The 13,803-nt window shown below is 49.2% G+C and overlaps 1 protein-coding gene across 2 annotated transcripts in view; it reads left to right on the forward strand.

Annotated features, from left to right (window-relative positions):
• fmnl1a (formin-like 1a) overlaps positions 1-13,803 on the forward strand; it is a 77,687-nt gene that overhangs the window by 19,410 nt on the left and 44,474 nt on the right. For both annotated transcript variants that reach the window (XM_039739446.1, XM_039739445.1), the window contains exon 2: positions 9,512-9,595. In XM_039739446.1, the coding sequence (XP_039595380.1) occupies positions 9,512-9,595 (84 nt within the window). The remainder of the gene's footprint in view (positions 1-9,511; positions 9,596-13,803) is intronic.

Genomic DNA, 13,803 nt, shown 5'->3' on the forward strand with positions numbered 1-13,803 from the left:
GTGTGGAGCTGTGGCTCTGCAGGCGGATACGTCTCGAGTAATCGGGGATTGAGTCATCATCATCATCATCATCATCATGTAATATCAGTGAGCAAATGAGGGCGAGGGAGTAGTGACTAGTGAGTAAGTAGGGTGTGACCAGTCTACAACAGAGAGTGAGTGCGGAGTGACTAGCAGTTAGTAAGTGAAGTGAGAGAGACAGCGGGCGTGTGACTGATGAGTCTGTAAATGAAGTAGTGAGTGTGCAGTGACTACTGAAGGAGTGACCGTAATAACTGGGGTGAGCGGCTAGACTGGGCGGTGACACACTGCCGGCCTGTCCACACTCCAAACACTCTCAGCAGCAAAAACAAACACTTCTGAAAACGCAGAGACCACCGCGCGCCGGCTGGGTGGCACTTATCATGCAGCTCTTCTCTGATTGGCTCCCACTCATCATGACACTCAGCGTTTGTGGTGCTGCTTGGCCGTATGGAGGGACACCGCGTGGCGGTCAAGTCGGCACTCATTGCTGCATGGCGAAGGTGCCCGTCGTACACGAGCTCACTCACTCCGACTGACGTGACACAATGCGTGTGTACCAGCGAGGACGCTGCACCCTGAACATTTTGGGAAATCAGAGACCACTCACACTGCCAGACAGCCCCTCTCGGAGTGCTCACATGGAGAGTGACTAGAGGGAGAAAGAGGGAATAAAGAGTGAAGGAATAGTAAACAAGTGAGTGACTCAGAGGTGAGCAAACGGAGTGAGAGAGAGTGAACAGCTACCTACTCGCTCACTCTCTCACCGAGTGACAGGTTTAGCAGGTGAGGCTTAAAGCCGAGGTCCTGACTCTCTGTGGTCATAAAGGTTCAAAAAGACCTCCATCTCCTGGTCATTCTGGCCCCCTAATCATCCCCCGTTTCTAACTGTCTCACTCTCTCTCTCTCACCCCTTCACCACTTAACAATAAGAGGAAAGGTGCGCAGAGTGTACTGGCGTAAAAATGGCTGCTGTCGCCTCACACAGGTGGGCACTCACGGCACAGTACTGGTCAGTCACTACTGTGAGTAAATCGCCTCGAGTAGTGAGAAAAGCACAAGCTACATGTAACGAAGTCGCATTATTATTAAACATGTAATGATGATGATGATGATGATGATGAGTGACTGGTCTGTGACCAACAGGAGTAAAAGAGTGATCAATTAATTACTTAATAAGTGCACATTACATGAGGGGACTTACTGAAGGGGACACTGGAGACTGGTGGGCTGCCTGTCAGTCTAGTGACTAACGGTTTAGTGAGTGGGTGTCAGAGTGAGACAGAGAGTGACTAACGAGTGAGTGACAAGGATTCAGCATTGTGTGTGAATGGATGAATAATGAAGGAGTACGTGAGTAAGAGTGACAGACTAACTAGCGACTGGCGTGTGACCACAGCAGGTGACGGCCTGAAGGGGGCACTGAGCATGTGGTGAACGAATGAGCGAGTGACAAACAGGGGCGTGAATGACCAATACGAAAGTGACTAACGACTAATGTGAGCGTGCGAGTGACAAAGGAGTGTGGGCCAAGTGAAAGGTCCGGTATCAGAATGACTAACTGACGCCAGCAGGACTGGCCACGAGCGGACGGACATCTGTGCCCGGCTCCATTTGGCACCTTCACCTTCTCCTTCATGTGCTCCATTCGCCACCTCTGAGCATCTCGATGGCCTCTGCCAGGCTCGCTTTGTTTGCCTGTCCTCTGCAGTAACACCTGGCACTCATGCCATGGGAGGCCCACTGCATGTCTCTTGTTCCGTAGCCCACTTTAGACAGGCAGCAAGATGCTGAGTGAAGCTAAATTTAGGTCGTCCCCAAGCTCTGGGAATTAAATTTGGATTTTGGAAGCAGTAACGTCCTTCACGTCGCTATCATGCAAAAGGAAGTAGGACATCTGATCCCAAATGAGATGAAAAGAAAGGAGAGACGAGCGGCCAGGCATGGACTAGGACAAGGTCAGTCCAGGGGGGCTTTGACCCCAGAGCCACCCCAAAGCTGATGTGTCCCCCTATTCGGTGCCTGATTAAAAGTGCTACGTAAAAGAGACACCCCTAATACAAGACTGTTTATGGTGAAAGGCGCTATAAAGGTAAAGACGTCTCGGTATGATGCACGTCAAGCCTTGTGACACAGTGGGCAACGTGGGCATACACCTTGGTGTCATACCTCATCACAAAAGGCACTACATAACACTGCCTGGCTTCGGTCAGTAGGACCCCAAGAAATGCCACCGGGACTTCTACCCACCAGTGACGAGCGCCTCATGTCCCACCTGCCCGAACAGAGACACAGTTATGGTGCAAGGCGCTATATAACACGAAGGCTCACTCAACTCTAAAAAGGCGCTATATAATAGACTGGCTGATTGGCGCTAACTAAACATTTTCAAAGCACTGGCACAAGTGAGACAGGACTGGATTGGGGAGGGTGCACTGGAATGAAATCATGGTGATGATGATGATGATGATGATAATAATAACTGTTTTATCTCAAAGACTCCGAGACGTGGCCACACATAAATCACCTTACCATCCTACCTGTGCGTCCTCCTCGTCCCTAGCTGTCCTGCCCATGTGACACTCGGCCCTGTCTGGTCGAATCCTCTCACGCCAGCCACCCGCCTACAATAAGGGCACTACTGGCATTGGCATGAAGGGGGCACTAGAGCCTGCTTTACAACACCCCAGGCGGGCTGCCTGACAGCCACAGGACGTCACTTTGACTGCTGTGTTGTCACTTGTCACATGAGAAAAAAATACAGCCGGGCACAGACACCATGACCCAGACAGCAGATTGAAAAAGCAGAGGCCTGGTAATCCCAATATAGTGCCTTGCAATAACAAACAAGACTCCATTCTTGTCTGGTACAACATGTTTTATATTTTATTATGGGACTGGCTCTGCCATCAGGGAACTGGTGTTGCAGATGCCACCTCCATTGAGACCCACTGGCAGGGCTCCGTATTAAACTGCTGTAATAAATGTTTGGAGATACCACTCACCATGAAAGGCACTATATATGAATACTGTTGGCATATCAGGTCCTTATTGTGACAGGCACAGAGTACAGTGAATGTCTTCCTTGTATGTGCTGCTCTCAGGGGCCACCATTAGTGGGTAGAGCTACTGTACATTACACAAAAAGACAGACATGAAAGGCACTATATAACAGACACTTAGATATAAAAGGCGCTATATAAGAGATAAAAAAGATATGAAAGGCGCTAAATGAGAAATGGACAGATATGAAAGGCACTATATAAGATATGGGCAGGTATAACACAAAGACTGAGCTGTCACAGCCTCCCTTTTAATCCCCTTCAGGGTCATGGGGGGCTTATTGCTGTTCTAGAAGCTTCTGATGTAAGATGGGACACCAGTCCACTGCAGGACTCCCCCCTATCTGGCCAGTTGAGAATCACCTGCTGACCTGTCTTAGGGATGTCGGGGTTCACCAGAGTGCTGAATGAGAACCACCCAGGGGCCGAGAGACTGTGCCAACTCCACACAGTCACAGACCAGCCTGGGCTTTAGTGCCAGATGTGTGGAGTTGTAAGGTAGCGGCACTTGCCATTGTGCCAGCATGCCACCCTTTTTGATATCAAAGGCTTGACGTGAGCCCGGTGTGAGTGTGTGCATCCTGTGTTAGTTCAGACAAATGCATTCAAGTAGTGGAGATGCCACCTAGCATGAATGGAGCTTAATGGCAGGGCAGCCGAGACCAAGCCAGCAGGCACTGAAGGCGGACACCTGGAGATATCGATCACCAATGAGCCTTCTGCCAGTGCTATCTCAAGTCACCCATGCCAAGTGGGTGCCTGCAGCCTGTGCAGACACATCACACTTCCTCTGGCAGATGCAAAGCGCCGCTGACGTCACCACTCCGCTTCCTGTTCAGAGCACAAATGAGTGCACAGTAAAGCGTCTTGAAGATAAGGGACGGCCGCTCGACTCCGACAGCCAGTGAGCCGCTTTCACCGCAAGGTACCGAGTGGACAGTGGCACTGGCTGGCAGTCTAACACTGGGGCCATGGGAAAATAATGGGGTTGGCAGGGCCGTCTTAACAGCATTCATTATAGGCCCCCGGGCAAAGCAGTGCACTGTGCCCCCCTAACTACACAACCACTCAGCAAGTCACAACATGCATAGATTAGCATGGAGCCCCCGGGCAACTGCCCAGTGTGCCCATGCGTTAAGATGGTCCTGGGGGGGGTGGGGGTTAGTAGAAAAAGAGCTGAGGTTCAACATCTGGGCTGGCAGTCTAACACCAGTGAGCGAGGATGTGCTTAGGACAACAAGCTGTGAGACTGCAGTGTGAACGGTGCACCCCCTTACAATGCAGTGTGAAAGGCGCTATATGAAGGACCCGTTACAATGCAGTGTGAAAGGCACTATATGTAGGACCCCGTTACAATGCAGTGTGAAAGGCACTATATGTAGGACCCTGTTACAATGCAGTGTGAAAGGCGCTATATGAAGGACCCCCGTTACAATGCAGTGTGAAAGGCGCTATATGAAGGACCTGTTACAATGCAGTGTGAAAGGCGCTATATGTAGGACCCGTTACAATGCAGTGTGAAAGGCGCTATATGTAGGACCCCCTTACAATGCAGTGTGAAAGGCGCTATATGAAGGACCCCCTTACAATGCAGTGTGAAAGGCGCTATATGTAGGACCCCCTTACAATGCAGTGTGAAAGGCGCTATAGGGAGAAGGCCCCCTTTACAGTGCAGTCTCCATGAAACCCATTACTCTGTAGTGTGACAGTCACAGTTTAGAGGACCCCATTACAGTGTACTGTAGTGTGTGTGGCGCTACGTGAAGGAGGGTCCCTGCCCCAGCACACTGTGACGAGTGCCACACAAAGGACTTAGCGCTTCAAATTATTGCTGTGAAAGTCGGGACTGAAAGGCTCTGCGATGGCCTCGTCTGCACCCCACCTTGAGGGCACCAGAGAAGTCAGTCCTCTGCGGTCCACGGTGCGTCTGTATTGTGCAGAGACAAAAGGACAGCTTGACAGAGAGCTGATGGGGGAACTGGTGTCATTGACAGAGGGCCGGCACCATGGTGGGGGGTACCTCTGAGGGAGAGTGGCATTTAGAGGTGGATGTGGGGGAGCTAAGATGGTTGTACACAAGCTGTTTGACTTGAAGAGTGACTAAGTGACAGGCACAGGACTGTGAAATGAGGTGCCAGTGTGACCAGGATACATTGAAGGGCTTGAAATACTTCACCAGCTACTTGGTTTGGGTGGGTTTGTGGGGTTCTACAGTCCAATGGGGCAGGAAACTACATGGGATGGCAGTGCCAGTGGAGCACACCAAACCATAGTGAGAGGCATCAGAAAAGGCACCCAAGAGGCATGTGCCAACTACTGAAAAGGCAAGGAATAAATAAAGGTCAGGTGCCAAGAGTGCCCCCCAGTGATAAACATGACAACTCCAACCCATTTAATGTGGGTGAGGCTGGAACCAATCCCAGAAAGGGTGCAAGTGGCACTGTCAAACTGGCAGAGGCAAGGTGGCTCTGAGGCTAGGGATCTGCACTGGCAATCAGGAGGCTGACGGGTCGAATCCCGTAAATGCCAAAAAAGGGGACTCTGTTGGGCCCTTAACCTGCCATTGCTGAGCGCTTTGTGTAGTGAGAAAAGTGCCATATAAATGCAAAGAATTATTATTATTATTTTGCCAGTTAAGGGGGACACACTGTGAAGATTATCAGGTGCCCTGTACCCCTTACTACATGAAAGCTGCAGGTCTGTTCATAAATTAGGACAGAAAGTGAAAAGCAAGCCACTGGGACAAAGAGGAAGAAAGTGCCAACTGTGACATTTCTCAGCACCACACCCAACACAAAGTGCCAACGGTGACTGGCTCTTCACCACCACACCCAGCCATTGTCAGCATGAATGTCACCCAGCTCATGTGCCAACACTGACACATCCTTCACAAACACACACCAAGGTCCCCACAGTCACCTGGGGCCTCATGTGTAAACGGTGCGTACGCACAGAAATGCTGCGTAAAAACTTTTCCACGTTCAAATCGCGACGTATAAAACCTACACTTGGCGTAAAGCCACGCACTTTTACACGATACCTCATGCCTTGTCGTACGCAAGTTCTCCGCTCGGTTTTACAAACTGGCGGCACCCAGCGTCAAAGCAGTGCTACTGTTCCTGTGTGATTACTCTTTATTTTATAAATACACAGAAACTAACCGCATATTGTTTATTAGAGTAACGCATCTGATTGTAATTAACAGTAACAATAGAATGGCAGGGAACAGCCATAGTATTCCAAATACCAGAACTGCTTTAGCGTTGTTACTCTCACTGCACCTTCTTCTTCTTCTTCTTCTTCTTCTTCTTCTTCTTCCAGCTCCTCCCGTTACGAGTTGCCACAGCGGATCATCTTTTTCCATATTACTCTCACTGCACCACTCGGAGTATTTATATCACTGTATCTGAGTGTGAATCACAGCAGCAGCTGATCGGAAAGAGAATTATCGATATACGGCATTAAGGACACGCTGTCTCAGCCACTGCAAAACGTTTTAAAGCCTTTCCTGTACGGACCTCGCGGTTCAGAAACAGTTTCATCCCAAGAACTTTAAATGCACTCAATCAATTGCTCCTTGTAGAACTGTTAGGACTTATAAGTACAATCACCTCACTGTAAACTTGCACTACAGTTATAATATCTCACAACCTGAGCCACTTTATAAAGCGCGTATTTACATATGATGACGATATCATTTTTAAGGTGAAATGCAGCAAAATATGTTTGTTAAATTATACACATAAAACTTTAACTTCATTTAAATAATCTATATTCTTCACTGGGAGTGTCTTTAAGGATAGAATAATTAAACATGTACTACGAAGATATTTCAATGTTCTTTAAACGTTTTGAAGAATCGGCGCTAAGCTTACAGATGGCTTAACGTCTATTACAGAGCTGATTGTGTGGCGATCGGTTACTTGGTAAAGAAAAGCAAGGACTGCAGTGACGGCTACGCCAATATATATTGAATATAAAACAGAAAGAGAAAATAACAACACAGCTAAAAACGCAGCGACAAATTTCGGCAAAAGTTAAATGCTTGTGTCATGAGCACGAGGCGGCTGTGCAGTGTCCACAACGGACGAGGCCATCCACCGGGCATGACATTGGCGGGCGAAGGAGCCACCGATTCTTCCTCTGCCCAGTGCCACCACAAGCCTAGAGCCGCCCCTGAGTACTGCTGCAATAAATTATTTCATCGAAGTGAAACTCATGTTTAATAACGTGCTTTAACTCCTATCATCATGAAAATGACATCACGTATACATCTCAGTATTTTAGTTATTCAGAGAGCTGTAATATCACGAATGTCATGGACTCTGTGTCCAGTTGGAGGAAGAGAGCCGGTTTAAGAAGCAAGTAGTGATTCACACACACAGAGCACATACGAGTAGAAGATCAAATACAAAACAAAGCATTTAACGTGCTACTTTAATTACGATGTGATTTGAGAAACTGGTTAATTAAACGATTTTAAGATGAAGTTTATGATGTTCTACTTTAATGACAAAATAAACTACGTGATTAAAGTGGAAATGTCGAGATTGAAGTTGACATTTCGTGCTTTTTCCCCACGTGTGCCTTTTTTCTCTGTACCCTAATAAGCTTTCATATGACACTCAGACGGTGGGCTACAACTCTTCTTTTCACGGCGACTTTGATATGTGACTTCTTTTTTATTTCCGGCACTGTGCGATTTTGTGAACGTGAGCTTTCAAGTTTCTCCAACACGCTATGTCACTCGATCAACTTCCTTTTGTTGATTATTCCACGGTTTATTTGAACAAATTGTATGTTTTTCCTTTGCCTCCACTTGGTATTCGCTGAAATTCTTATATTTCCCCCGTGCTTTTCCCATTGTCTTTTCACAGAAGGCTGCGCTTAAGGGCGATTTATATTGATTTGCATATTCAAATAGGCGTAATTCTGGGAGGAGTTGGGGCGTAACATAATGCGCGTGCACGAGCCTCAGTTTTCACGCTGACCGGGATTTATGGAGTAGAAGAACGTGGAAGTTGGAGTACGCACAGATTCCTGCTTCTGGATTTTTCTGTGCGTAAGAGCATTTCGACTTTTGTGCTTACGCCATGTTATAGTGCGAGTTCTACGCACGGCGTTATACATGAGGCCCCTGGTCAGGTGGGTGTCCTGCTCCGCTCCTATTGGCCGTGGTGGTCTTCCCCTCATATCTCTGTAAAGTGCTGTAACACAATAGAAGGTGGGACAGGAAACAATGGGGAGTGCTGGGAAAGGAGCTATAAAACAAAAAAACGTAAAGCCTGAGCCGGCGCTGGCACCACATTGGGTCATGACAGCCTTAGAAAGGTGCCTGAAAGACGCTGTAGAAGTAAATGTGGGGGTCTGATTGGGCACAGCTCGGTGGAGGGGCTCAGGGTGAAAGGCGGGGTGGATGGATGACAGCGAGTTTACCGCTCTGTCAGGTGGTCTGTCCTGTCACTGCAGTTCATACACGAAGCCCCTCTATCTGCCCATTTCCTTGCCTGCATGTCCACTTGAGGGTTATAGGGAGCCAGCGCTTCTCCTGGCAGGACAGGGCACCGAGTAGAAGTCAATCCCGGCCCACCGGAGATGGCAACCATACACCAAGAAGAGATGCAGAGCTTTGGGAAGAAACCAACTGTGGACACTGAGAGACACTCACACACACACACACACACACACAGTGACCACATATGGTGCTGGGCCTGTCAGGCAGCAGTGATGCCCACTGTGCCACCCACTCCTTCAGTCACTAAGAATTCAAACCAGCTGTCTTGTCTTCGGGGCCGGGATTTGAATCCTGAACACTGCCCTGCCCTGCCCTTTGCCACCGTGCCACTCCTACCGTGAGAGATGTGAAATTTAAAGGCTGATGTCACCAAGGGGCACTGACTGGCCAAACTAATCACTGCTGACCCTGATGGTGTCATTTAGTGTGTTAAGGTGGGCACCAGAAGCACTCTTCATTAAACTCAGTCCTTCTTTCCTTCCTGAACCCATCTGGGCCAGGTGACTTCTATGCTCCAGATGTGCCCCAATGCCAGGCCACCTCCCTGCCGCGGGTGGCTCCTATAGCACCATGTCCAGCCCTGCCCACCAGTGAGTCCTCTTTATGTACCACCTAAGGGTGCTGTGTAAACTGAGAGGGTGAAGTGTACAGCCAATCAGATGGTTCATTCTTTATAGCGCCCTGCATTGTGAACCCCGTGTCCAAGTGTTTGGTCCAGTTCTCCTGGTTATTAAGGGGGGCACACAGACTGACTTGGTGGTGTCCTGTCCACTCCGGCTCCTCTGCCCTCATGCTGCCCCCTGTGCACAGAAGGTGCCGCTGTCTCAGACGGAGGACAAAGAGTGACAAAGTGTGACAAAGAGGAGCTGTGGGCCGCTGAGCTGACCCGTCTGTCTGTGTTTTGTCTTCACAGAACTCGATGAACCTGCCGCCGGACAAGGCCAAACTCCTGAGCCTCTACGACAACGAGAAGAAGTGGGAGCTCGTCTGTGACCAGGTAAGGAACCCTGAAGGCACATGCTGTTCTGCAAGCTCCAAGGGTTCATGTAATATAGCGCCTTTCATGGGGCACAGAAACGTCACAAATAGTCCAGCGTAGCCTCAATTGGGAGCTTTGGAGATAAACAGCGTGACCTTCCTGTTATATAGCGCCTTTCATGGTAAAAAGATTAAAAATAACGAGAGACAGCGTACTTCACGACATGATTAGCGTTGTCGACTAAACCTTCATGTTATTTAGCACAGAGTTTTAAAGAAGTCCGTTCATCCTGTACATGCAGAGTCTTACGTGACACTCACCATCAGGGGACTCGATCAATGATCATTTCAAGGCTTCAGGGTGCGGAGGTTCAAAAACTGATACAAACAGGATATATAGTGCCTTTCGTGACCCCCACACCCCCCAGGGTACTTGACGACTAAATCTTCATAATTTACGGTTTCAGAGAATCAGGACACCTCCCTCATATACAGGTCTTTAATGACGCGCCCTCTAGTGGAGACTTTAGGTTTTAACACCTTTTATGGCGCAGCCTTTCAAAAAACTATGAAAATAATCAGAACGTCGTCCCCAAACAGTACAGCACCCTGCATGACACACACCCTCGGGGGGGCTCTGCACAAGACCAGGGTCAGCGGGGTCTGCTGGAGCCAATCCCAGCCAACACAGGGCACAAGGAAGGGTGCCATCCCACCGCAGAATAATCAGTATGCCTTCCATATATATATATATATATATATATATATATATAGCGTCTTTCATGGGAGACTACAGTATATAAAAGACGACAGTACTAAGTCTTCAGAGAGAAACGTTCCCAATGACCCGCTCCACGCTCGTGTTAGTCACACACACACACACACACACCCTAATCATGTGACACACAGTCTCGGAGCTCGTAGGAGTGACAGGTAAGCCATCACATGACACAGCACCTTTCATGGTTGACAAAATAATAAAGGATGCATTTAAAAAGAGTCGCTCTGCTAACCGAATATAGTGCCTTTCACTTTGAGCGCTGTGCCAAAAACACAAAGAGATCCACGTCACAACTCAAGCAGCTTTGACAATACGAGTACTGTGAAAGGCACTATATGCATACATGAACATACCTGCCATTATTTTTGAAGTGCACTTACAAGATGACCCAAGGGCTGACCAGACCACCAACTGATGGAAGTAAACACAAAGAGTCCACTCGCCCCTGGTGTGCTACATGTAACAAATACAAATAAAGGGGACACGTGAGCTCCGGTGACGTCCTGACATGCTGACTGGTGCAGGGCCAGTGCCACCACTAAGGCGAGTTAGACATTCGCTTATCATCAGGTTAGGGGGCAGTGGCACAGGTCAGCCGCCAAACGGTCAGTTGGTGCACAATAACCTAAGTGAGGCACTGGCAGAGTTCTTCTTTTTCTTTTCTTTAGTTCCTTTTTGGCTCAGCTACTTTAGACTTTCATTCTGATTTGATTTACAGCAAATGTCAAGTCAGAAATCTGAAAAATGAAAAAGAAGAAGAAGCAGCAGTGCTGTGGCCCACCCGGGTGGTGTGAAGTGATGGCTGCCCAGTGCCCTCTGCTGGCCGCTGACACCACTGCAGTCCAGCCACAGTGGTGTGCGGTCTGTCTGTCTGTCTGTCTGGGTGGCTCCTCTGCCCAGCATCGGCTCTTCATCCCAGAGTCACGTTCAGTGCACGGGGACCGAGTAAAGACAAAGTGCCATCCCATGTTCACCCGCTTTCGCCCGTTCCCACCAAAGCTCCATTCCGCTCCCAACTGCATTCCCGTTTCCCTCTAAAAGGCATCTGCATTGAGCAGGTGAAATGCGTGGACTCGTAAAACAGCGCAATGTACACGAGTACAAAACGCATCCTACAGATACGAGAACATCTGAGGAGGACCTGTTGTGTTCTACCATTTAAAAAAAATGAAAAATAAATAAATAATAATAAAAAGCTTGCCCACCCCCAGGTTTGGTTTAAATTTAAAGAGAATGTTATTTTCATGGGAATTGTTACATATGCATGATTTTCATTTTTACTTTTGTACAAGCAGTATTTGTCCTTTCTTTCCTGTCCTGGGGCTCGCGTGTTGCGAAGGGGGGTTCTGAACGCACGCTAAGGAGATGCGATCGGTTCAGCCGCTGGCCAGCTGTGTGCTCGGCTTGTCGCGCTTTGTGTCAATCACTTAAGAGCCTGTACAGCCGCTGTCCTTTTGTCAGTTTGCGTCTCTGCCGCTAGCGTTCTGAATTTTGGTGAGGGCTGAACGCACGCTAAGGAGATGCGCTCAGATCATCTGCTGGCTTGCCGCAGCTGCAGTGTCCTGCTTGTCGTTGTTTTAAGAGCCGGGAGCACCTGAAGTGCGTCTGCCAAAAGCATTCCAGCAACTGTGAGGTGAGATGCCCGTGAACTTGTTGGTAAGTTGGGCGTGACGCACAAAAGTCACCGTCTCTCGGGTTTTGCTTCCTAAGGTTGTAATGTCTAGTCTGGCGTGTCGTCAAAGTGTCTCTCCGAGATGATCAGGTCTCCATCGCTTCGCTCAAACGGAGGTGCGCTACGCTCCTGCCACTTTGCGTTTCCCCCACTGGCGTTGTGAAGGGGGGCAGCTGAACGCACGGTAAGGAGAAGCGGACGGATCGGCTACCGGCTTTGTGCTGCTTCTGCCGAGCTGCGTGTTCTGCTTGGCATTTAAAAGCCAGTGCAGCAGCTGCCCTTCCGTCTCACTGCCTTGTCTCGCGGGACGTTGAAATGTCTCTCACGGGACGTCAGATTGTCTTCCGAGAAGATCACATCTCGTCTCCCTGGATGAGATGTTCCTCATATCCTTAGCCCGACATCCACATATCACAAGTGTTTACAAAGTGTGTTTTAATAAGTTTACGTGTGTTTAAAGTGTGTGGGAGGGGCATTTTAAGGCTTAAACTATAAAAAAAATGTTTATTTATTTATAAGGTCTTTCTACATTGCCGATTTTCACCTATCGCTGATGGGTCTGGAACGTAATTACCGAGATCGGCGGGGGATCACCGTATTCACATATGTTGGAGGGCACCAACTCGAGCTACGCCACCAACCACACGATGTAACAGCTCGCGGTCCTGCTTGGCAACCCCCTAGGCAGACATGCGGCCCAGTCTCACCCTCTATCTGTTAGCTGGGCATCACCTTGGCCTGGTCCTGCCACTCGGGTCCTCGACAATGAGGATCACCCTCGGGTAATGGTGCCACATGGCCGTAGTGCCGTATCTGATGCTCCCTCACCCTGCAGGTCATGTGCCTCATTTGGGACTCCATTGGCAACACAAAGAGACACACATGAAGGAGTCCAGTCCTCATCTCAGGTCACTGGATGGTGTCCATGTCTCACAAATAGGAAGCATCAGGACTCCAAAGACTTGGACCTTCGTCTTTTTGTAGAGATATTGAGGGCGCCACAACCCCCATGCTCTCCCAATCTGTCTGCTGACTTCACAGTTAGGGTCACCAGAGACATGAGTGTCACTACTGAGGTAAGTAAACCTCTTGACGCGGTCGACACTCTGCTGATGGCCGTCATTAAAGGCCTCAAGTCAAGTCAAGTTGGCAAGCATGCACTGGTACAGCGCGTTGCCGCACCCACCACACGTCGAAACAGCTCGGGATCCTGGTTGGCAAACCCCCAGGCAGACACATGGTCCAGACCCACCTTCCGGAAATGACCCTCTATTTGCCGCGGCCAGGTATTATGTGGGTGACCCCTTGGCCTGGTCCAGCCACTCAGGTCCCCAACAATGAGGATCTTAAAAGCAGGATCACCCTCGGGGGTAACGCGCCACATGGTCGTAGTGCCATAACTGACGTTCCCTCACAATGCAGGTAACGCGCCTCATTTGGGACTCCATGAGCAACACAAAGTCAAACCAGCAGGACCCCAGGATTTTCCGGAGAGACACACGTGAAGGAGTCCAGTGTTCATCTCGGGTCACTGGACAGCGTCCATGTCTCACAACCATATAGCAAGACAGGACGCCCCAGGACTCTAAAGACTTGGACCTGAGATATTGGGGGCGCCACACACCCCTTTCCAGCGACCTCATGACCCCCCAGGCTCTCCCAGTCCGTCTACTGACTTCATAGGAAGAGTCACCAGAGGCGTGAATGTCACTGCAGAGGTAAGTAAACCTCTTCACGAGGTCGACACTCTCTCTGCAGACAGACACGCTGCTGA

Source organism: Polypterus senegalus, chromosome 17, assembly GCF_016835505.1.
Source record: "Polypterus senegalus isolate Bchr_013 chromosome 17, ASM1683550v1, whole genome shotgun sequence".
Taxonomy (NCBI): Eukaryota; Metazoa; Chordata; class Cladistia; order Polypteriformes; family Polypteridae; genus Polypterus; species Polypterus senegalus.